This window comes from Ascaphus truei, chromosome 9 (genome assembly GCF_040206685.1).
Source record: "Ascaphus truei isolate aAscTru1 chromosome 9, aAscTru1.hap1, whole genome shotgun sequence".
NCBI lineage: Eukaryota > Metazoa > Chordata > Amphibia > Anura > Ascaphidae > Ascaphus > Ascaphus truei.
In genome coordinates this window covers 26,795,154-26,819,102 of record NC_134491.1, presented here as the reverse complement: position 1 = coordinate 26,819,102, position 23,949 = coordinate 26,795,154, and the positions used below count along the sequence as shown (strand labels likewise).

Genomic DNA, 23,949 nt, shown 5'->3' with positions numbered 1-23,949 from the left:
GGGGTATGCCTGTATACAGTATATATATCTCACACGTCATAAGAAATACTTCACCCAAAGAATGATGCGATGAAGAAGACAGTACCAGTGGGGATCAAAAAGTATATTGTCCATAGCACAAAATCCAATGTTTCGGTCAACTATAGAACGTTAATAAGGGCGGGGAATGTCCCACAGTGCCGGGGTGCTCAACTCCAGTCCTCAAGCCCCCTCCCCCCCCTCGGGGTAGCCAGCCGTTGGCTACCCCTGATCTAAATTTTTTATTTCTCGAACACGGATGATCTAAACTTTACCTTGAAAAATTTAAAAACTCTGAAAATTATTCTGGGTTAATTGAATAACAAAAAAAAAATCACATTTATTGCTATTGCATAATCCGAAAAAGACCGTTTCAGCATTGTTTCCAACGATTCTACAGACAAAATTTTATTGCAGGTTTTAAAAAATTCGGGCTAAACAGCAACAGTTTTTTATTTAATGAAAACATCTTTTCTACAGTAAAAATCTGAAATGATGGTGCATAAAGACACAGAAATTGACAATTAAAACAGTAAATATTTGGTGAAAGACATCACTTTAACTAGGTTAAAATTCTTTACCTAGGACTTTGATATGTTTGGAGACGTGAATTTAACGGTTATAGGGAGCGGTTATATGGAGCAATAGGATGAGTTAAATATACAATTCAAATTCCTACCAGCAAAAATAACTTATTTGCACCCTATACAATAAAAACATCAACAGCTGTATATTCCCATTACTTCTGTAGTGTAAATGATCTATATACTCTCTGTAAAACAAAATATACTTGAAAAAACATTGTATCCAAGCGGAATATGAAAAATACAGTTTTCTAACATCCTAATATATATTTTTCCAATGCCAAAATCCTGTCTATAGGGAATTTATATAGACATACTCATCAACATACAGTGCGGCATGCTCATTAGCAGTGTATAAATACTCAGTATCATTATATAGTGTAGAGCAGGCCTGCACAACTCCAGTCCCAGAGGGCCGCAAACAGACCAGGTTTTCAGGATATCCCTACTTAAGCACAGCTGGCTCAATTAGTGGCTCAGTATGACTGAGCCCTTAATTGAGCCAGCTGTGCTGAAGTAGAGATCCTGAAAACCTGGCCTGTTTGCGGCCCTCGAGGACTAGAGTTGTGCAGGCCTTGCGTAGAGTATTCATTATCAATTTATAGCGATACTTAGTATCATTATACAGTGCAGCATGTTCATTATCGGTGTGTATATATATATATATATTATATATATATATGAAATATTACTGTGTGTTCATTTGCATGTCTTAGACAGGTAAACCCTGCCTTTCACCATTATCACCCAGCACACAGTGCTTCCACTGCAGCAAGGAATTCTGGGAAATGACATGCAAATGAGCACACAGTGCCACCCTTTGCTTCAAAACCATATGACACGGTCCCCTGTAAGCTAATGCTTGTTGCATATCACAGCTTTCAGCACAGCCAGGGTTAAGATGCATAGCCAGTAAATCCACCCACAGACAACCGTTTCAACCTAAATGGGTCTCATCAGTGTGGGGTTGGTTATACTGGCTTTGCAAAATGAAGCAGGGATAGGTTTCACCATACTTCGTTAAGTTATGGTGGGTAATGGTGAAAGGCGGGGTTGCACACCTGTCTAAGACATGCAAATGAGTATACAGTAATATGTCCATTTGCTATATGCTTTACTGTGGAGGGTTTTTGTCACTTTTTTTACCCACCATAACTTAACTAACTAAGTATATATATATATATATATATACACACACACACACACACACACACACACACAAACACACACTCTCAGCCTCATTATACAGCACGGTTTGTTCGTCATCAGTGTATAGATGCTCATCATTATTATACAGTACGGCGTGTTCATTATCAGTGTATGGAGTTACTATGCATCATTAAACAGTGCGGTGTGTTCACTACCAGTGTACCAGTATCACTGTTGTCACTGGCTCTGTGCTATCTGGCTGCTGGCTGTGGTGTGTCCCGTGTTATTTTGGACGTCAACAAACCCCATGCGCTGACGTCTCTTCCGCTGCTCTGTCATCTGGGAACAGCAAATGTACAGTAGAATTAAACATCTGGCCCTTCATTTGTTGTTGGGCTTCACACTTAAAGCAGGAGTTACACAGATTAGTTAAATGGAGCAAGAGGAGGAATTATAGGGAGTGGTTATATGGGGCAATACGAGGACTTATAGCGAGCAGTTATATGGGACAATACGAGGACTTATAGGGAGCGCTTATATGGGGCAATAGGAGGAGTTATATGGTTAGTTATATAGAGCAGCATGTGTTCTAGGTAGCAAATTTATGAGCCTATTATAGGTCATATAGGAGCTGTACCTGTTCCTTGAGTTCGTTGAGCTGAGACGTAAGATGTGTTACCAGGCGCATGGTACAGTTGAGCTTGTCCTGCAGGCCACGGATCTCGTTCTGCTCGCCCTCCCCCTCTTTACTGACCAGTGACATTGCTCTCATACGAGGAAACCAGTCCAGGTTCATACTCTGCAGGAGGGAACGCAAGACTTGTACACAGACATACTCTGCAGGAGACACGTCACTGTACACAGACATACTCTGCAGGAGACACGTGACTGTACACAGACATACTCTGCAGGAGACACGTGACTTGTACACAGACATACTCTGCAGGAGACACGTGACTGTACACAGACATACTCTGCAGGAGACACGTCACTGTACACAGACATACTCTGCAGGGGACACGTGACTTGTACACAGACATACTCTGCAGGAGACACGTGACTTGTACACAGACATACTCTGCAGGAGAGGACACGTGACTTGTACACAGACATACTCTGCAGTAGACACGTGACTTGTACACAGACATACTCTGCAGGAGACACGTGACTGTACACAGACATACTCTGCAGGAGACACGTGACTTGTACACAGACATAGTCTGCAGGAGAGGACACGTGACTTGTACACAGACATACTCTGCAGGAGACACGTGACTGTACACAGACATACTCTGCAGGAGACACGTGACTGTACACAGACATACTCTGCAGGAGACACGTGACTGTACACAGACATACTCTGCAGGAGACACGTGACTGTACACAGACATACTCTGCAGGAGACACATGACTTGTACACAGACATACTCTGCAGGAGACACGTGACTTGTACACAGACATACTCTGCAGGAGAGGACACGTGACTTGTACACAGACATACTCTGCAGGAGACACGTTACTTGTACACAGACATACTCTGCAGGAGAGGACACGTGACTTGTACACAGACATACTCTGCAGGAGACACGTGACTTGTACACAGACATACTCTGCAGGAGACACGTGACTTGTACACAGACATACTCTGCAGGAGACACGTGACTTGTACACAGACATACTCTGCAGGAGACACGTGACTTGTACACAGACATACTCTGCAGGAGACACATGACTGTACACAGACATACTCTGCAGGAGACACGTGACTGTACACAGACATACTCTGCAGGAGACACGTGACTTGTACACAGACATACTCTGCAGGAGACACGTTACTTGTACACCGACATACTCTGCAGGAGACACGTGACTTGTACACAGACATACTCTGCAGGAGACACGTTACTTGTACACCGACATACTCTGCAGGAGACACGTGACTTGTACACAGACATACTCTGCAGGAGACACGTGACTTGTACACAGACATACTCTGCAGGAGACACGTGACTGTACACAGACATACTCTGCAGGAGACACGTGACTTGTACACAGACATACTCTGCAGGAGAGGACAGGTGACTTGTACACAGACATACTCTGCAGGAGACACGTGACTTGTACACAGACATACTCTGCAGGAGAGGACAGGTGACTTGTACACAGACATACTCTGCAGGAGAGGACAGGTGACTTGTACACAGACATACTCTGCAGGAGAGGACAGGTGACTTGTACACAGACATACTCTGCAGGAGACACGTGACTTGTACACAGACATACTCTGCAGGAGAGGACAGGTGACTTGTACACAGACATACTCTGCAGGAGAGGACAGGTGACTTGTACACAGACATACTCTGCAGGAGAGGACAGGTGACTTGTACACAGACATACTCTGCAGGAGAAGACAGGTGACTTGTACACAGACATACTCTGCAGGAGAGGACAGGTGACTTGTACACAGACATACTCTGCAGGAGAGGACACGAGACTCATATACAGACATTCTCTGCCGATCATGTAAATCTATATACACACAAACTCTTCAGGGCAGGGGCTCCCTTTCCTATTGTTACTTTCATGTCTGAAGCTCTTATACCCACTATGTGCTATACAGTATGTCAAGTGTGTTACTGCTGTGATGGGCTACATCCCTGGGGCACTATATAGATAAAAAGATACACAAATTCATATAGATGTATAAACACACTTATCTATATGCGCACTATATAGATTTATAGATAGAGAGAAACACATCTATGTGTAGCTTCATATATCAATATATTAAAATAAACACATGCATAAAATATATATACATACTAGCTGAGAGACCCGGCGTTGCCCGTGAGTTAAATTTCCCGCTAGGAAAGGGGGGGGGGGGGGGGAGAGTGGGGGAAAAGGGGGGGGGGACAGTGGAGGGTGGGGGGGCAGTGGACAGGAGGGTGGGGGGGCAGTGGACAGGAGGGGGGGAGACAGTGGACAGGAGGGTGGGGGAGACAGTAGACAGGAGGGGACGGGACAGTGGACAGGAGGGGACATTGGACAGGAGGGGACGGGACAGTGGACAGGAGGGGACGGGACAGTGGACAGGAGGGGACGGGACAGTGGACAGGAGGGGATGGGACAGTGGACAGGAGGGCACGGGGACAGGGGACAGTGGACAGGAGGGGACGGGGACAGTGGACAGGAGGGGACGGGACAGTGGACAGGAGGGGGACGGGACAGTGGACAGGTGGGGGACGGGACAGTGGACAGGAGGGGGACGGGACAGTGGACAGGAGGGGGACGGGACAGTGGACAGGAGGGGGACGGGACAGTGGACAGGAGGGGGACGACAGTGGACAGGAGGGGGGGACAGGGGACAGTGGACAGGAGGGGGGACGGGACAGGAGGGGGGGCAGTGGACAGGAGGGGACGGGGACAGTGGACAGGCGGGGACGGGACGACTGTTGACAGGAGGGCAAGCACTCCAATGTAGAAATCCAAAAGGCCTGGTGCTAATCCCATAAAAAATGTACAAAGAGTACATTACCATCCAGCAGAACAGCAAAGGAAAGACAGCACTCAGAGGTAAGTATGCGGATTTTTTTTTATTTAGAACAGACACCTAAGACCGATGTTTCGATCCCACAGAGGGATCTTCTTCTTGGGGATGTGCAGTGAAGCCTGTGCCTTACCGTGACTATATACTCTATACCAACTTGCACCCATCCCCTGGAATCAATGAAATCATTCATTAGAACCGCGTGATGTCTCTCCTGCTCTCCAAATTGCTTTCGTCTGCCATTTTGGATTAGCCGTGTCTGCGGTGAGTGCTCCGGAGCGCGCGTCAGCTGTTGAATGTGGTAGTGGATCGAGCGCTGCGTCCTCCGTTGCCAAGGCAACCTGAAATACTTCGTATGCACGTGCTGTACTTCGCATAGAACTGCGGGCTGTATGCTTTATGACGTCTTTCCACAGAAGCTGCTGGCCGCACTGAGACTGTGTTGCGCGGTGTATACGAAGTATTCCAGGTTGCCTTGGCAACGGAGGACGCAGCGCCCGATCCACTACCACATTCAACAGCTGACGCGCGCTCCGGAGCACACACCGCAGACACGGCTAATCCAAAATGGCAGACGAAAGCAATTTGGAGAGCAGGAGAGACATCACGCAGTTCTAATGAATGATTTCATTGATTCCAGGGGATGGGTGCAAGTTGGTATAGAGTATATAGTCACGGTAAGGCACAGGCTTCACTGCACATCCCCAAGAAGAAGATCCCTCTGTGGGATCGAAACATCGGTCTTACGTGTCTGTTCTAAATACATTTTTTTCTGCATACTTACCTCTGAGTGCTGTCTTTCCTTTGCTGTTCTCCTGCCCTGCTGGATGGTAATGTGTGTGTGTATATATATATATATATATTTATATAATAGCTTATTTGTAAAGCGCCAACACATTCTGCAGCGCGGTACAATGGGGGTACAGAGTGATATAAATGACATACCAAACAAGCGCAAACATACAGATAATACAGTTAACCTCTTCACTATTGTAAATAAAATGCTCAATCTTCAGTACTTTTACTATATTACATAGAATAAGCGTGTTCTTACTATATTACATAGAATAAGCGTGTTCTTACTATATTACATAGAATAAGCGTGTTCTTAAATATTACATAGAATAAACGTGTTCTGACTATATTACATAGACTAAGCGTGTTCTTACAATATTACAAAGAATAAGCATGTTCTGACTATATTACATAGAATAAGCGTTCTTACAATATTAGATACAATAAGTATGTTCTGACTATAGTACATAGATTAAGCGTGTTCTTACAATGTTACAAAGAATAAGCGTGTTCTGTCTATATTTCATAGAATATGCGTGTTCTTACTATATTACATGGAATACATGTGCTATGAATATATTACATAGAATAAGCGTGTTCTTACTTTATTACATAGAATAAGCATGTTCTGAAAATATTACATAGAATATGCGTGTTCTGACTATATTACATAGAATAAGCGTGTTCTGACAATATTACATAGAATAAGCGTGTTCTAATGATATAATACGGCTGGTCCTGACCTTTATCATCTGTGCCACGTAGCTCTCCGGCCCGGTATAATCTGTCTTGTTCTTCACTCTGACCAGTACGATGAAAGACAGATAATTCCAGATATTGTGCTCCTCCTTTATATGTTCCTCAAAGGACACCGTCTTATTATCAAACTTATCCCTCTCCAGCCCTGCGGGAATATACCACATCAACGGGATAAAAAAACATCACATCCGTGTGTGTACTGCACATCTCCTACACATCATATGTATATATACTAGCAGCATGTATAGGGGTGCAGCGTTAGAAAATAAAGATGTATTCCAACCAGGGGAAATTGGAATATTAAATATTAAAATATATTTGATAAATATTGTGTTGTTTAAAAATAAAAATAAAACTTAGAATTGTATTTAATTTTGTGCAAAAAAGAAATCTGCCTGCCACTGTCCACAGTGCGGTACAGTGGGGGGGGGGGGGTAGGAGGAGGGGGGGGATGCAGGGTGACATCAATTACATAAACTGAATGACATACAAATAAGGACAAACAAGAAGGGAATGAGGGCCCTGCTCCCGAGAGCGTACAGGGAGTAACAGGCAAGGTTGAAACAAAAGGTAAAGCGGCTGCTCATTGTGGGAGAGAGTGTGCCTCAGGGTATGGTCCAGCCGCACAACTTGTCCCATTAGGTTTGGGGGTGTGGATGTTAGGGGTGTTAGATAGCGTGGAGTTTGGTCCGGTTTGGGGGTGTGGATGTTAGGGGTGTTAGATAGCGTGGAGTTTGGTCCGGTTTGGGGGTGTGGATGTTAGGGGTGTTAGATAGCGTGGAGTTTGGTCCGGTTTGGGGGTGTGGATGTTAGGGGTGTTAGATAGCGTGGAGTTTGGTCCGGTTTGGGGGTGTGGATGTTAGGGGTGTTAGATAGCGTGGAGTTTGGTCCGGTTTGGGGGTGTGGGTGTTAGGGGTGTTAGATAGCGTGGAGTTTGGTTCGGTTTGGGGGTGTGGATGTTAGGGGTGTTAGATAGCGTGGAGTTTGGTCCGGTTTGGAGGTGTGGATGTTAGGGGTGTTAGATAGCGTGGAGTTTGGTCCGGTTTGGGGGTGTGGATGTTAGGGGTGTTAGATAGCGTGGAGTTTGGTCCGGTTTGGGGGTGTGGATGTTAGGGGTGTTAGATAGCGTGGAGTTTGGTCCGGTTTGGGGGTGTGGATGTTAGGGGTGTTAGATAGCGTGGAGTTTGGTCCGGTTTGGGGGTGTGGATGTTAGGGGTATTAGATAGCGTGGAGTTTGGTCCAGCCGCACAGCTGGCACCAATAGGATTGGTGGGTGGATGTTAGGAGTATGCCCCATAGGCTTCCGTAACAGTTCTGGTACAGATTCCCAGTATATTCTTGTAATAAAGTGTAAAATGCCATCCAATGAGGTTTATAGTATGAGATAAATGTAATTAGTTGCTGAATGGAAGTCAAATGAGCCTAGGGAGTTATATATTGTATTTTAATATATATAATATTGTCTTATTAGGACCTAAAATGTATTAATATAATATAACTGTTAGACTGATGATTATTAATTAGATTGGATAGATACACAAACATTAGATATACAGATATAGACACAGTGATAAATAGATATGTATATCTATATAAATATCGAACTATTCATCCATCTGTGTATCTATGTATCTATCTATCTACAGTATATATCCTTCTATTGGTGTGTCTGTCTGTATCTATCTGTACCTGTTTACACTATCTGTCTGTCTCTGTATTTATTATTATCTAAATAAAGATATGTCATTATACACCATTCATTAAATATCTCTCCTATTTCTTGGTCCATCTACGCCCAGACAATGACTCTCTCGCCCACCAAGCTCACACTCTAATCTGCAGCTCGCCGCAGGTCCCTCCAGCACTAAGCGAGTTAATCTCTTTACCCAGAGCTCTAAAAATAAACCGAACAGTTCCGGTTTCCTCTTAAAAAACCCACAGGAAGAAAGTGCTATATACAGAGCCCGAACTTTAAGAGGAAACACTGCAGCCCCTTTAAGAAAAACAAACAAGAAAAGAACAATCTTATAAAGCAACAAGTGTCCCATTAACTGAAAGTATTAGCAATAGAAATCTTCCCTGTCATGTTTAATGCCGGTCTTACAGGAGGAGTTCTAGTGAGCCAATATAAGGAGTAATAGGAGTTGTTATAGGGCAAGGAGGAGTTATAAGGAGGGGAGTTATAAGGAGGAGTTATAGGGAGTAATAGGAGGAGTTATAGGGAGTAATGGGAGGAGTTACAGGGAGTGGTTATATGGAGCAATAGGAGGAGTTCTAGTGAGCCATTATAAGGAGTAATAGGAGGAGTTATAAGGAGCAGTTATATGGAGCAATAGGAGTTATAGGGAACATTTATATGGGGCAAAAGAGGAGAGTTACAGGGTCAGTTCTCACCGCAGATAAAACAGGTGGTTTTCAGCACCTCTTCTTTCTTCTGTTTCTCGCTCCTCAGATCTGCGAACGTGTCAATGATGACACCGAAAATCAGGTTCAAGACAATGATGATGACGATGAAGAAGAAGAGCAGATCGTACACCACACGGGCTGGAAACAGGGACTCCTGCGGGACAAAACATACAGAAACACTCATCCTCTTATCCCATCAGAGGGAGGCAACGCTAGCCCTATTAAATTGTAGGATTCCGGTGCGTTAGACGCCTGATCATTGTATCAGAGGAAAGTGCCCTCTGAGGTCAGTTCCTGTTCACCTCGCTGGCAGCCATTTTAACTTATACATGCTGCAGAGAAAAAATAGCTGTCTGTCACAGTACCACTGATTTTCATTTTCATACCTGCTCACTAACGGCACTATATGCATTTAATGCACCTTCAAGCCATCTGTGACAATAGGCTTAATCCGTCATGTGACTTATCCACTTGTTAGTGTGCAGTCATTTATCTCTTGCAGTCACAGTGTATATCGGAGTAATGTTTTATTGATTGATTTTATACAATTGAAATCCTTGATTTCTAACATGAGGAGGAGCCTTAGAAACAACACAAGAACATTTATACTATTTCATAAATACCACAAAGGGTTTTGAATGCACTGATATGGGATCTGTTCCTTACTACTAACTTGTACATGCCCCCTGGTTTCCAGGGCTCGGTATCTCAGTGGGACAGATTTAGGGTTCCCTTACATCTTTGGAGGGTTTTCGCAGGATGTCCCCCACGCCGCCTCCATTCCTCAGCCCGTGGTTAAGTACAGTGACGATGCACAGGAGTAAAGTGTCACACGCTCTCTCTGTGTTATCGTCGTCATCTAAATAGGAGAACAGAAAGGGGAATAGTTTAGAGGGGAAGGAGAAGCAAGTTAAAATAGAGCGCGGGAGAGAAAGAAAAATAGAGGGGTGAAGGGACTGGGGGAGAGAGAGAAAGTAAGGGAGAGAGGGGGCTGATAGGAAGAGAGGTAGTGATGAAGAGAGATGTTTGAAAGAATGAAAGAGGAGGGGAGAGGAGAGTGAGAAAAGAGGAAGAGAGAAGAAAAGACAGGGAGAATCAGATTTTTCTTTTAAAGTTGCCCAAAAAGACACCTTTTTGAATGATCCCTACAATATTTACTCTCTGGGGAAGCAAGTGTCGTAACTCCAGAAGCGCAGTCTGTCTGGTCGCTGCTGCAGGATTCTGCAAAAGGGTTTGATTGCATAGACTGTGCTAAAGTGCGGGGAGCTGTGAAGAAACAGACCCTATTAACTTATATGACCCCCTTTGTGTGACACTATTATTCCATCAGAGGGAAGTGTCACTGACCTTATTAACTTATAAGATCCCCAGTGTGGGATACCCCCTTATCCCACTTATAGGCATCCCTTGCGTGAGACGCCCACCTATCATATCAGAGGGATTTGTCACTAACTCCATACATTTATAGGAATCCCCTATGTATCATGCCCAAATAATACTACTAGAGGGAGGTGTCACTGACCCAATTAGTTCATTGGAATCCTGTGCATCACACACCCTCTTATCCCATCAGATGGAGGAACCTCTGACCCTATTAACTTATAGGATCCCCTGCGTGAGACACTTTATCCCATCAAAGGGGGGTGTCAGTGACTGTTTAAACTTATATGAATCGCATTCCATAAACAGAGCATTTTGATTGGCCACCGTCAAACCAATCCTTCATAACAGAGTGTTCCCCCAGGCAATCAGATCTCTCCTGCCTAAAAGTTCCATTAATGGAACGTCCTGATAGCTGATGCTTCGAAATATGAGAACTAATCAGATATCTTCCCGCCTGAGTGTCCTGAACGGGGCACCCTGATATATTAGGGGGGGGAAAAAATCAGTTTGCCTTCTTCCTAAAATTGTCATGAACAGCTCCTGGCTTGTCTGGTCGGCTCCCCTTACCACTGGGCAGCCGGTCCACCTCCATGATGAAGTCATCTTTGAGGAACAGGAAGCCCACGATGGAGAAGAGGTAGACCAGGATGAGGGCTAGCAGCGCAGTCAGGAGGATGGAGCGTCCGTTACGCGTCACACTCTTTATCACGTTAAACAGGGTCTCCTCCCGGTATATCAGGTCAAACAGCTGGTGGGTGGAAGGTCACAGGTGTTTAAAAAAAAAAAAATATATATATATATTTATATTATACATAGTTATAGGCGAGTAGCCCATACATTACCCTTTTTTTTTAGAAAAGGTCACCTACCAAACACACGCTCATATCTTGTGATTGGCTGGATGCATTTGCACCAAACTTGGTACATCTCGGGAGGTATGAGATGTTTTGTGTCAAATTTGGTGCAAATTCATCCAGCCAATAGCAGTGTCAAAAGTATACATAATGCACACACGCAAAGTTACAAAAAGATCCAGATACAAAAGGAAGCACAAGCTCCATAGCATAACTCTATGTAAAAAATGGGACTTAATATTAAGAAAGGAGAGAACCGCGATCTTTAGGACCTGCACTCACAAGAGAGTGCAAATAACATGTCAGAGAAAATCTCTGTGCGGGTGACGTCACCAGATAGGAGTGGGAGTCCAGAGCCGTGCAGCTGGGCACCTGGGGAATGGATTGTGTAGTCCGTCGGTTCCTGCCTCAGATTAATACTGATTTATGCTATGGAGCCTGCACTTCCTTTTGTCTTTTTTTCTGTAGGTATCCTTGTGGTTGGTTATACCACTGCAGCTTCTTTAATGTGCTCCAAAGGATCTGCTAATCTGACATTGTATTTCTTGTTTCACCGATCTCCTTTTTACAATTGGTATATATATATATATATATATATATATATATATATATATATCATACTACGTACCAGGATGCTATAGAACAGCTCATGCGCGAAGACACCCAGAACGCTGGTTAGGATGTAGCCCACATGGTACAAGAATTCCACATCCATGACCATGGCCTTGTACCCACGGATGAAGGTGCCACGGTTGCCCACGAAACTCACCACAAACACAATCTTGTTGGTCAGCTGTGGAAACAATGGTTGCAATGGTGAGAGAGAGGAGAGAGGGAGGGAGGAAGAGTTTGAGATGTAGAGAAAGAGGTAGGGTGAGAGGGGCAGAGAGGAAGGTGGAGAGAAAGGGAGAAGAGAGAGGGAGCGAGGAAAAGAAAGTCATGCTCTTATCTGTCATGTTGCCATGATCTGTACAGAGGTATCACCACCTTACCATATCCTTGTTGAGACATGAGCTCCAGAACAGGACACAGGGCTCCAAGGACTTTTAGATAAATATATTTCGTTCAGCATCCCCAGTATATGATGAAGAGAGACAGAAAGAGAAGGAGGAACACAAAGGGTGGGGAGGGGGGGGGGGAGAGAGAGGGGAGCAGGGGGGAGAGGAAGCAGGAGAGGTTCTGCCTCCATTCTCACTTATAATCGCCCTCTATGATCTGCACAGAGTTATCACCACATTCCCATGTCCCTATAGAGACTTGAGATCCAGAACAGGACACAGGACTCTGGACTTTTTATAGATAGACATCTTACGTTCAGCGCTCCCAGTAAATAGAGTGTCGGGCCGATCCCCAGGTAATAGACGGAGCGCAGGATCAGAGCCACAATCAGCGGCCTGAGGCCATAACGCTTTGTGAACAGTGACATAACTGAGAAACAGACCATGGCCCAGAAAAGGAGGGAGATCAGAGGAGAATCCAGAACTCCTGGGGAGGGAAGAGGGGGAGCACGTCAGAAATTAACTGTGGTGGCCATTCTCTGTGGATGTTTCTCTGGGATTGGAAACCGTTGGAGGGACTCTAACTATAGGGAAAGTAAAATGGGATTTTGATAGGGACTGGGGCTAGAGGGGAAAGTAAAGGGGAATTCTATAGTGTGTGGGACTATAAGGGAAATAAAGGGGACTGGGGCTAAAGGCAATTTAAATAGGTACTTCGGGCTACAGGAGTAATAAAGAGAATTTTTATAGGGACTGTGGCTACAGGGGGGAAAAGGGGAATTTTATAGGGTCTTGAGCTATAGGGGAATGGAAAGGGAATTTGTTCAGGGACTAGTGCTACAGGTTTGCATTGATATCTTACCCATGGATGTGCCCTCCACGTATGGGTAGAAGAAAGCTATGATCAGGTTGATAAAGACAGCCAGGTTGAAGGAAATGGATCCCCAGAGTGTCATCCTGCCAGAGAACCAATACAACAGCGGCATACCTGAGGGGAGAGGCAGACATGGCTTGCAAATCTAAAGTACATTATTATAATATGCAACTCAACAGTTCCAAGTCCTCAAAACAATATTGCATGGGTGATAAAAATGGCTTCCTTGAAGAGGTGAGCTTTAAAAGGGAAGAGCGGAAGTTCCTACAATGACATCTGGTACTGGTGGCTTGGGAGTAAGTTGATGGGGATTCCAGAGCACCCCCCCCCCCTCTTCGAAACCAAACTATGAAGTTACATTTCCAATTCAAGATGGCAGGCAGATGGCTTTTTAACAAACACGATGGATCATGAAACCTGTTATACCTAATGGAAAATGAGGAGGTGACATGCACAATAACTCCTTCATTAATTACCTCTTTTTCAACACATTATACTGAAATAGAAGAACCTTGCTGATTTCTGACTGTGCCTTTCACCAACACCTGTCTAAAACGAAACAAACAACATCTGGATTCTGGTGGGTCCATTTATCGACATCCCATTTTGGAGCAGAAAACCCACAGCTAGAACGCTTATTTTGGAAAATTATAACTCCCTGTAGGCTCTGATTGGTATCCATAGCAACATCTCATTTTGGAGTAGAAGGACCATTTCTAGACTCTGGATGGTGCCCCTAATAACATCTCATTTTGGAATGCGAAAACTTCTAGACTATGGCTGGTCTCCCGAGAACTTCTAGACCCTATCAAGTCCCCCTTTTGGGTGTACGAGTGCTCCACATAGACTCTAGGTTTGGGAGCCATATCATTGTTGGGTCCTTCTCCTTATGGGGCAGCGACAGATTCTGGCCATGTTAAGCGTCCAGCTGTTAGCTTCTTACTGCGCAGTTTTCGCTGCCATTCCATTTCGTTGTGGAGGAAACACGACTGGTCAAAGAAGTCGCTAACTTTGCTGCCCTGATCGTCCTGCTCCGTGGTGGTAAAAACTCGGTGCTTGGTCTCTTCCGTCAGGAACTTGCAGATGTACGGGACTGGGAACACAATCTGCTCCATGCTCCTGTCCAAACGGACAATCTGAGGGAAACAATGTAAATCACCTATAGGTACTCGTATGCATAATGAGAGACAAACCAGAGGCCTTCTTGGAACTCAAGTTGTCCAAAAATGTAGATTATGATTGGATGTCTCATTGTCAACTTAATGTCATAATGGGACATAACCTCCCATACATAAAGTTAAAGGGGGCGACTATATGGTGCAACAGGAGGAGTTATAGAGAGCGTGTGATGTTACAAATATCTATGTACAATATAAGTACATGTGGCTCTGCAGATTTCCTCATATAGCTGGCATTCTACAGTTAGATTAAATGGAATGCAGGAAGGTGTTCGTGTTATTCATGGCTATACTGTATATGGACGTGATCTATATGTATGAGGCAGACCACATTCCCATATGTGGTATCAATTAATGTTTTTTGCACTATATATATATATATATATATATATATATATATATATATATATATATATATATATATATATATATAGTGCAAAAAACATTAATATATCTTTTCTGTTTCTCATGTAACATCCTGATAAAGTTTGCGCTTTGGACATGTTGCTGCTATCAATTAACTTTGACCAGATGGGATCCCTATCAGCACAAGAAAGCACATTGATTTTCGAGATCTCTCTCCTTCCATGTGTGTGAAAGCGTGTGCATATATATTTACAGTCACACATTTATCATCACACAAGATGTTATGTATAATTCCTACAGAGCGGTTATATGGAGCAACAGATGGAGCTATAGGGCGGAAAGAGACATTTGGTCGCCATCGTCCCGCCGTAACCATTTCCCCACAGGGCGACCCTCCGCCGCTTCAATGAGAAGGTACATTTTAAGTTAGGGGTTTAACTTTAGGGGTTTTAGTGGTTAGGATAAGGGCTTAAGGGAAAGGGTTTTAGGGTAAGGGGCTTAGGTTTTTAGGGGTGGGAGTAGCGTTTAATTATAGGGGGTTTTAGGGTAACGGGTAAGGTTAGTGACTTACCTTAGTGGTGTGGCGCATGAGTGTCCCGACGGCGAGGTGAGCAGCGGCTAAACGCCAGCAATCATATGGCCGCGGTGAAACGGCCGTGACCAAATGTCCTAGACCGTTATAGGGAGCGATTTTTGGGGGAATGAGTGATAAAATACCCACCTCAATCTGTGCAGTATGTTTGGCATAATACTCTAAAGGATCTTCTTCCTCCTCCTGCACAGGGGCCGTTGTGGATTTTAACATCTGGGTCAGTTGTTTATTGTTCAGACTCAGCTGGAAAACAATGCCATGTATTCAATCCAATGTAGAACAGTGTCTGTATATTGAGAACTGATCAAGGTCAAAATAACCCCAAGAGAGGACATTCCATAATGTGTATCTTGGCATCAGTGTAATAAGGAGCATTTATAGGTAGCTGTTATATGGAGCATTAGGAGGAGACATAGAAAGCGATTATATGAAGCAATAGGAAGAGTTATAGGGGCAGGTTATATGGTGCAATAGGAGGAGTTATAGGGCGCAGTTATATGGAGCAATGGGAGGACCTATAGGGAGAAGTTTTATGGAGCAGGGAAATAGTTAATTTTGACATGTAAGGTGCATTACAGGCCAAGTCAGTAGCAGGGAGATTAATATTTTATTTATAGCTGTGATTATCCAAGGAGAAATAAATCAACATAAAGAAATCCAACATTCCTGTGAATTTCAGAGCCCTGATAAATGTTGGCAATTAGGCCTGCCTTACGCTCAGACTGTTTCACAGTTTAAGTTAATAAATGAAATGAACTTTGTCTCTTCCAATTATTCACAGCTGTCAAGCGAGCTGGAAATTCAGGGAGAAATGTGAGGATTCAGGCAGTCTTTCAGGTTCTGCTGTTTGATGGTCTAATGAGTGTGGTGGAAAAGGGACAGGGGCAGAAAAATGGGACACTCGCAGTAAGAAGAAGCAGAGGAGACAGTGACAGAGATGACATACAATGCTATCATAGGATGATGCGAGGGCATCAATAGTGAATACATAGATACACACAAATGGAGAGATACAAAGAAAGATAATTAACGGTTGGATTGAGGAACAATGCCAGAAGTAGGTACCATGGTGGAAATACTCTCTTCTTCTTCCTGGATCCGTCGGACCGGCCTCATAAGATGCTGGAGATGCCTGTTGTGACGGGACAGCTGGGGGACGAAAGAAAGGTTATAACACGAGGGTTGATCCTTGCTAATACCCACCCAGGGAAGTGAGAGAGGGAAAGAGCGTGGAACATAAACAGTGCAGCAGACTGAAAAAGTGCATTAGAAAAGAGGCATGTGTGGAGTCACACAAGATGATATCCCTCCAACAGCAAATACAGCCCCATGTCTTCAAACTACAAGTTGGGCTCCTACAAAGAATGTGTTACAACTTTGGGAGATCTGACCTGCAGAGCCAGGATGTAAATGTTGTGTCCAACTTCACGCGGTGACACGTCAGAGCTGTCACCCTCGTCCTCCTGAAGATACGCCTTCTTGATGACGTCCACCTGCCGACCAAGCAGAAACAAAGCGTGAGATGTGAAGTGAGGAAAGATGTGCAGGGTTGTGCTGAGGTTTCCGGCTTTGTGTCCTACCCACCAGTTCCTGGGGTCGGAGGCTGAGAAGGATCCGTTCCGCATTCTCATTGTCGTGACGGCTTTCCATTAAGCCGAGGAGCAGCTTCGAGGCATTGTCCTGTAACAGAGTCAGAACGAGAAGTCTTAAGACTCACATAGGGTAGGATTTACTAGTTCCATATTACTGCTGCCCAACTGCGCCATACAACTCATTGTATTGCTTCATATAACCTCTCACTGTAACTTACCTTTAGCTGTAACACCAGATCCATCCTGTATTTACACAGAGGACTGATGTCATTCAAAATGAGGGCGGTTATGATGTCAATCCCATTAGACTCATGCGTCACTATGCAGCTCTACCAACAAAAACAGGTGACAAAAACAATTAATTAAAAATACAATTCCAGATGTTATATTCCTTTTACAATACACCTTAAAAAAAATAAGTCGAATAGAAAGTGATGTTGCCACTTTGATAACAGGGAGTTCCAGGTGTCATAGAAGTGCATGTAATATCCCATAACTTTCAGCTCTGCCTATAGAACAGCAGGGTGAGATGTACTGTAACTAGATGATATAGCAGCAGTACAGTACTTCTATGTGCTTCTATACAACAACAAGATACAGGACTTCTAACAGTGGGGATATATCACTGGGGATATATCACTGCTAAAGAAACAGGATGGAAAGAGCAGGATCAGAAAGCGGCAATCCTGCTTTCCTTTTTTAAATTCTTTCTAGCATTCTAGGTTTGAAGCAGTGTCTGAGCCGTGTTACTCTCCGCTCCGGGGACCCCCTGCTTTCTGAGATACGTACCTCCGTAGGGGGTGTCAGTAGCAGCTCCAGCTGTGTGTCACAATGGTGGATTTAAAGACCCCGCATCACACGGGCCAATAGGAAGCCATGATGTCATCCCTTGCGGCTTCCTTTTGGGCCCCTGTGACCGGGGCTTTAAACCTCCAGAGTGGCTACTGGCACCCACTACGGAGGTTAGTGTCTCGGGAAGCAGCGGCTCGCCAGAGCTGAAATTAACGTGGTTCCGTTCCGGAGACCCTCTGCGTCCCACCTATTAGAAAAAACAAACACATGTCCTACTGCTTTAATATGTAGCGCTAATTTCAAATACCCCCCGCCTGCTGGTCTTTTCATAGGCAGAGTCATCAATGACATCACTGGAGGTGGCAGCAGAGGGATGCAGAACACTGACCATGCACTGACCATGCACTGACCATGCACTGACCGTGGTATCACACCGAGGGACACCATGGGGCCTGTTATATGGAATCATTTATTAGGATTATTGTATGCGTGTTTAATGCTTCCTTTATATATTAAAGAAGCAAACGTTATGACCCGACATGGAAACATTCAGGTGTGGGATTTAAAAAATCGGGGTGTAACTTGAATTTACTGAAACGTTTAATTCATTTCCAGAGAAACAAAAGGCAGATCTCTGTTGGATTACTTTACCAAAAACAATCAGATTAGGCTACACGGATTGCACCTATATCGATGTAGAATATATAGGACAGAGGAGAGAGAGAGAATATTCTTGGACACAAACAGAACCTGGTATATACAGTATGTGTGCATAGAGATTTATAATTGGTCGAAAACACTGTGAACTATTACATTATTAGTATTTTTCTTTTCCCTTTCTACCACAAAACAACCCCTCTCCCATTTGGGTTGTGGCCCTTCTGTTAGGATATTGTGAAGATTAGACTGGGCAGACTGAGCTGCACCCATCTACTGGGGTTCTTTAAAGAATATATGTACGACCCATCCATATATATTTTTTTTTTTTCAAACAATTAGTGTAGTGATATTTTCACTATTTTATATGTTTAGTCAAAAAGTGGGAGTATTCATTCTGCAGTATTCATGATCGACATCGGATAAGTCTCATTTGGGTTTCGCCCCGTTGTCTTTGTTTTTCCGGTGGGTGGTACCTGATTTTCGTGGCAAGGTCCTTGGCAATACTCCGTAAGGGTCTCCAGGGTCTGAATAATGAGCGCCACATTCTTCTCGTTGATGTAAAGTCCCAGAAGGCCGAGACCCCCTGTGGTGCTGCCGCACATAATGTCCAGGAACTGTAGGGTCTCGCACACCAGGTTGTAATTAGATTTGTTGCTCTGATTTCGCAGGAAATTCTGGGGGGTGGGGGTGGGGGGGATGTCAACATTTTAGTTAGTTTATCAACTTAGCAGAATTTCAGGCAAAAGAAGGACTGGAGCCCCAGTCCCTATAGAAATCTATATCTATATATAGACTTTGGCTAAAGGGCAAGTAAAATAGATTTCTATAGGGCCTGGAGCTTGAGGTGAAGTAAAGTGGATGTCTATATGGCGTGGGGCTTTGGAGGAAGTGTTGGGGGTTTCTATAGGGAAAGGTCGCTCACCTGCAGGTCCGAGTTGTGGTTTTCACACAGCAGCTGCAGGAATCTTAAGATCGGCTCCATGATCAGCACCACGGGCCCCACCTCATTACTCTCCCCGTGCTCTGCCCCTTCATGCCCCTTCCGAAAGGGTCCCCCAGTGAGGGCCCGCGAGTGGGCTCCGGGCACCACAAAGTGAGGGCTGCGGCCTAGAAATAAAGTGAGAGGATCAGCCTTTACCACTCTCACCACCTCCTCTCCCCCTTTCCTCACAAATTCTCTCCTCCCTCCTTCCTCAAGCACCTCCCACCTTTCTCTCTTATCTCCCCTTCTCCCCCTCTTGCTCTCCTTTCTCTCCCACTGCCCCGTTTTCATGTTTGGTATGTCTTTCTAGAACACGGCACCGGGATCTAGGTGAAGTCTGGATCCCTCTTCTCTCCCTCGTTACCTTTCGGGGCGAGTTCCTCATTCGCCTCTCCGGTCTCATTGGCCCCGAGATCGCTCATATTCACGGACATGGTGGATTTTATTTCTTGCTGGGCACGTTTAATCCTTTCATTCAGAACCTTAAAGAACTTCTCTGATTTATTGTCACCCTTCATTAAATTGTAAAAGGAATTCTGGGGAGAGAGAGTTGGGGTTTTAAAGTGGGATTCTGATAAGTTAATAGGGTCAGTGGTACCTCCCTCTAATGTGATAGGTGGGAATCTCACAGAAAGGATTCCTAAAAGTTGATAGGGTCAATAGTGTCCCTGACCTTTGGAATCCCCTGCATCAGATGCCATCTTATCCCATCAGTGGTAGTGTCCCTGCCCTCTCAGTCTCTTGGGTGGGGTACCTGTATCTCTGTGTTGCCTCCGTCCAGCAGTCTGATGGCCAGCAGGATGCTCTCTTGGAAGATCTTATCGTTCTTTGAGCTCATAATGAGGTCTGACACAAGTTTGGTGGCTCCCTCTCGGTCCAGCTTGCACTGGATGGCTGCTATCATGGACCAGTCCTGGTCCTGACCTGCAAGGAGAACATCATAACATGGTGACATTCCAGTAAGCCCCCTATGGACCTGTCAGCCAACACCTTCAAGTAGTTTCCCCACTATTGAAGTCAGGCTTACAGGTCTGTAATTCCCCGGTTGTGATCTAGCTCCTTTTTTAAATATAGACACCACATCTGCTTTACGCCAATCTTGTGGTACTGAGCCTGTGGAAATGGAGTCCTTGAATATTAAATGTAATGGTTAGTCTATTACTGAGCTTAACTCATTGAGAACTCTTGGATGTATGCCATCGGGGCCAGGTGCCTTATTTACTTTAATTTTTTCAAGCCGCTTATGAACTTCTTCCTCAGTTAACCAATTGTTCATTAATATGGAGGTTGTGGCTTCCTCTTGCTGCACTACTATTGAAATTGATTCGTCCCTGGTAAACACAGAGGCAAATAACTTGTTTAATACCCCTGCTTTTTCCTTATCTCCAATATCTGCCCATCTCACACTGAAAGGGTCCTATATTTTCTTTTCTCATTTTTTGGTTATTAAGGTACTTAAAGAACTTTTTAGGGTTGACCTTACTTTCTATTGCAATACTTTTTTCATTATCCATTTTTACTAATTTGATTGCCCTTTTGCAATTTTTGTTACATTCCTTATAATTCTGATACGATGTCTCCGTCCCTTCTGACTTAAAGAATCTAAACGCCTTCCTCTTCTTGTCCATTTCCTCCCCTACCTGTTTATTTAGACACATTGGTTTTGACTTATTTCTTTTATACTTATTACCCAAGGGTATACACTGATAAGTGTGCTTTTCTAACAATGTTTTAAAGACTGCCCAGTTATATTCTACATTTTTCCCTGCAAAAGCATCATCCCAATGTATTACTTGTAGATTAGACCTCAGTTTATTAAAATCTGCCTTTCTAAAGTTTAAGGTCTTTGTTGAACCCAAGTAATCTGTTTTTTGATCATTTATTTCAAATGAGACCATGTTATGATCACTATTACCCAAATGTTCCAGGACTTGAATATTTGTTATTATTTCTACATTGTTTGATATGACCAAATCCAATATTGCCCCTCTCCTGGTTGATTCCTCAATAATTTGGGTCATTACTATATCTTGCAGAATAATCACTCCTTTTCATGAAAATTTGACCATTATAGGTCTGTCACAGTAGATTATTACATTTAAGAATGATTTGATAATTGAATAAATATGCTTTGGAATTGGTCACGGTATGATGACCTCATCAAGTGTATAGTTACAAAATGGTGTTTAGCGAAGAAGATACGCACGTTATAAGGTGCCCGAGGCAGAGCAGGAACTACGGCCCAAAACGCTTTGATAAAATGTTTCCTAATGAAGGGATGGTCGCTAGGAGGACTGATTTGTATCATTCAGTAGTGGGAGCAACTGGATCAGCGCGTTATCGATTACACAATCAGACAGTGGCGTTCTCGTCTTCGGGCGCACGTTTCAGCAGAAGGAGGACATTTTGAACACAAATTTGCACTCAAACTTTATAGTAATCTTAGTGTTTCGGGTTAAGATTACAGCAGTTTAACACATTTAAGAGCTACAACGGAAAAACTCCTATTTCTCGTTCAATGAACATGAACCTCCTGCAGTGTAACTCGTACTTGTGACATAATACAGTGACATTAATTGATTGACTCCATTGTGCTTCTTGTATAGTGTGAATCTACTGCACATAACAGACCTACAATTGTGCACATGTTCATGGGGATTGAGTGAGAAATATATACGATATGATGATAAACGAAAGAGGTTGCTTTTTTCCTGAACACAGTGTATACCGGTTATGATCCTACCGTTCATTAGTGGCTGTACGCCAGGGTATATACATCAGAGTCATGGCTCTTTGGCAGCGCACAGTTTAAGAGGGTCTGAAAAGGTATTGATTTATTAAGAGGGGAAGCGATTATTACCAGTGGCAAAGTTGTCAGCTATTTCGCCTTTAGAGTTTGACTTCTTGCTTTGCAGGTAATTACTCAGAAGGGTTCTCCTTAGCAAATTTCCCTGTGGAGATGTAGGGAGAGAGAAAGGAAGGGAGTGAGATCATGGGAATTGTAGGCAGCATTGTATATTAATGATGGATATTTATATACTGAGACTGAACACGCTGCGCTCTACAATGCTGAGCATCTATACAGTACACTAATAATGAACAGGCTGCGCTGTGGAATGGTGATGAGTATCTATACACATGATAATAAACATGCCTCGCTGTATAATGATGTTGAGTATCTCTATACAATGATAATGAACATGCTGCTCTGTATAATGATGCTGGGATTCTATATATGCTGATCATGTACACGCTGCACTGTATAGTGATGTGAGTATCTATACACTAATAATGAACATGCTATGCTATATAATGATATAATGATCAGGGTATCTCTATACACTGATAATGAACATGCTGCCCTGCATACTAATGCTGCAGTAAGGTTAGCGAGCAGATCTTATTGCAGGATAGATATCATTCTACACAATACATTTGCTGACCGCTGAAATCAACATTTCTTGATTTCACCCCTATACTAAGTCAGATGTGTGTGTGTGTGTGTGTGTATATATATATATATACATATGTAGCGCAGTATGTATTGACATGGCCTATGTACAATACTAATACAAATGTATGCAACTGTTCGGGACACTTAGCAGTTCGGGACACTAAACCGAGACCGCAGTTTCATGAGTCACTACTGACACAAGTGAACTCTCTTCCCATGAGTGCTTAAGGCCATGTCTATACATACTGCGCTATATGGATACACACACAGCTATCTCTTACACATACATATACTCTATGTAATTCCATCCCTATATATCAATAGGGACCACATAGTATATACACACACTTTTAGTAATGCAACACTCTCTTAGGCTGCGCTTATAGTGCCGGCGATGGTGACATCACGCTGCGGTTGCTGGAAAAATCTAATTGACTTGGTTTACAGCGATCGCGACCAAGCCGTCACTCCATCGCGCCGTTTCTACTATAAGCGCACGAGACGGCGGCAATACATTTGTTTCGCCGTGACGTTTGCGTCGCCGGCACTATAAGCGCAGCCTTACATTTCCACACATACCCACATCATTGGTATACACTCCCACTCCACACACACCTTTTGTAAGGCGCTGTATACACTGTGGGAGCTGTATAAATTTATATTTACATACATACATACACACACCCAAATACACACTCTTACATCACTAACAATCAGGGACTATTTAACACTTCAAGTCATAAATCGCACACTGCACAGGGGGGAGTGATAGGTTTCAGTCACAGATAACATTCCAAGATGCACTGTTTGTAAGTTAAACCTTGCATGCTTTATTCATTGTAACATCGCCGGAAGAAGAGCTCAGTGTATCTCGAAATCTCGCACAAATAAAAGCATTTCGTTAGTCACAGAACGGTATCGTATATTCATTTTTTAATTTATATATATATGCCAGAAGAATATATA

The 23,949-nt window shown here is 43.7% G+C and overlaps 1 protein-coding gene across 1 annotated transcript in view; it reads right to left on the bottom strand.

Moving 5' to 3' along the window:
• Window positions 1-1,124: 1,124 nt before the first annotated feature.
• ITPR3 (inositol 1,4,5-trisphosphate receptor type 3) overlaps window positions 1,125-23,949 on the bottom strand; it is an 84,273-nt gene continuing 61,448 nt past the window's right edge. Inside the window, exons 33-53 of the mRNA XM_075615390.1 lie at window positions 22,390-22,480; window positions 20,284-20,453; window positions 19,894-20,065; window positions 19,470-19,654; window positions 19,021-19,221; window positions 17,314-17,424; window positions 17,088-17,183; window positions 16,895-16,996; window positions 16,569-16,652; window positions 15,633-15,746; window positions 14,311-14,503; window positions 13,356-13,481; window positions 12,808-12,980; window positions 12,124-12,288; window positions 11,209-11,389; window positions 10,417-10,524; window positions 9,996-10,117; window positions 9,247-9,412; window positions 6,837-6,997; window positions 2,389-2,550; window positions 1,125-2,090 (exon numbers count right to left, since the gene is read on the bottom strand). Coding sequence (XP_075471505.1) covers window positions 1,989-2,090; window positions 2,389-2,550; window positions 6,837-6,997; window positions 9,247-9,412; window positions 9,996-10,117; window positions 10,417-10,524; window positions 11,209-11,389; window positions 12,124-12,288; window positions 12,808-12,980; window positions 13,356-13,481; window positions 14,311-14,503; window positions 15,633-15,746; window positions 16,569-16,652; window positions 16,895-16,996; window positions 17,088-17,183; window positions 17,314-17,424; window positions 19,021-19,221; window positions 19,470-19,654; window positions 19,894-20,065; window positions 20,284-20,453; window positions 22,390-22,480 — 2,985 coding nt within the window. The 3' untranslated portion in view covers window positions 1,125-1,988. The remainder of the gene's footprint in view (window positions 2,091-2,388; window positions 2,551-6,836; window positions 6,998-9,246; window positions 9,413-9,995; window positions 10,118-10,416; window positions 10,525-11,208; window positions 11,390-12,123; window positions 12,289-12,807; window positions 12,981-13,355; window positions 13,482-14,310; window positions 14,504-15,632; window positions 15,747-16,568; window positions 16,653-16,894; window positions 16,997-17,087; window positions 17,184-17,313; window positions 17,425-19,020; window positions 19,222-19,469; window positions 19,655-19,893; window positions 20,066-20,283; window positions 20,454-22,389; window positions 22,481-23,949) is intronic.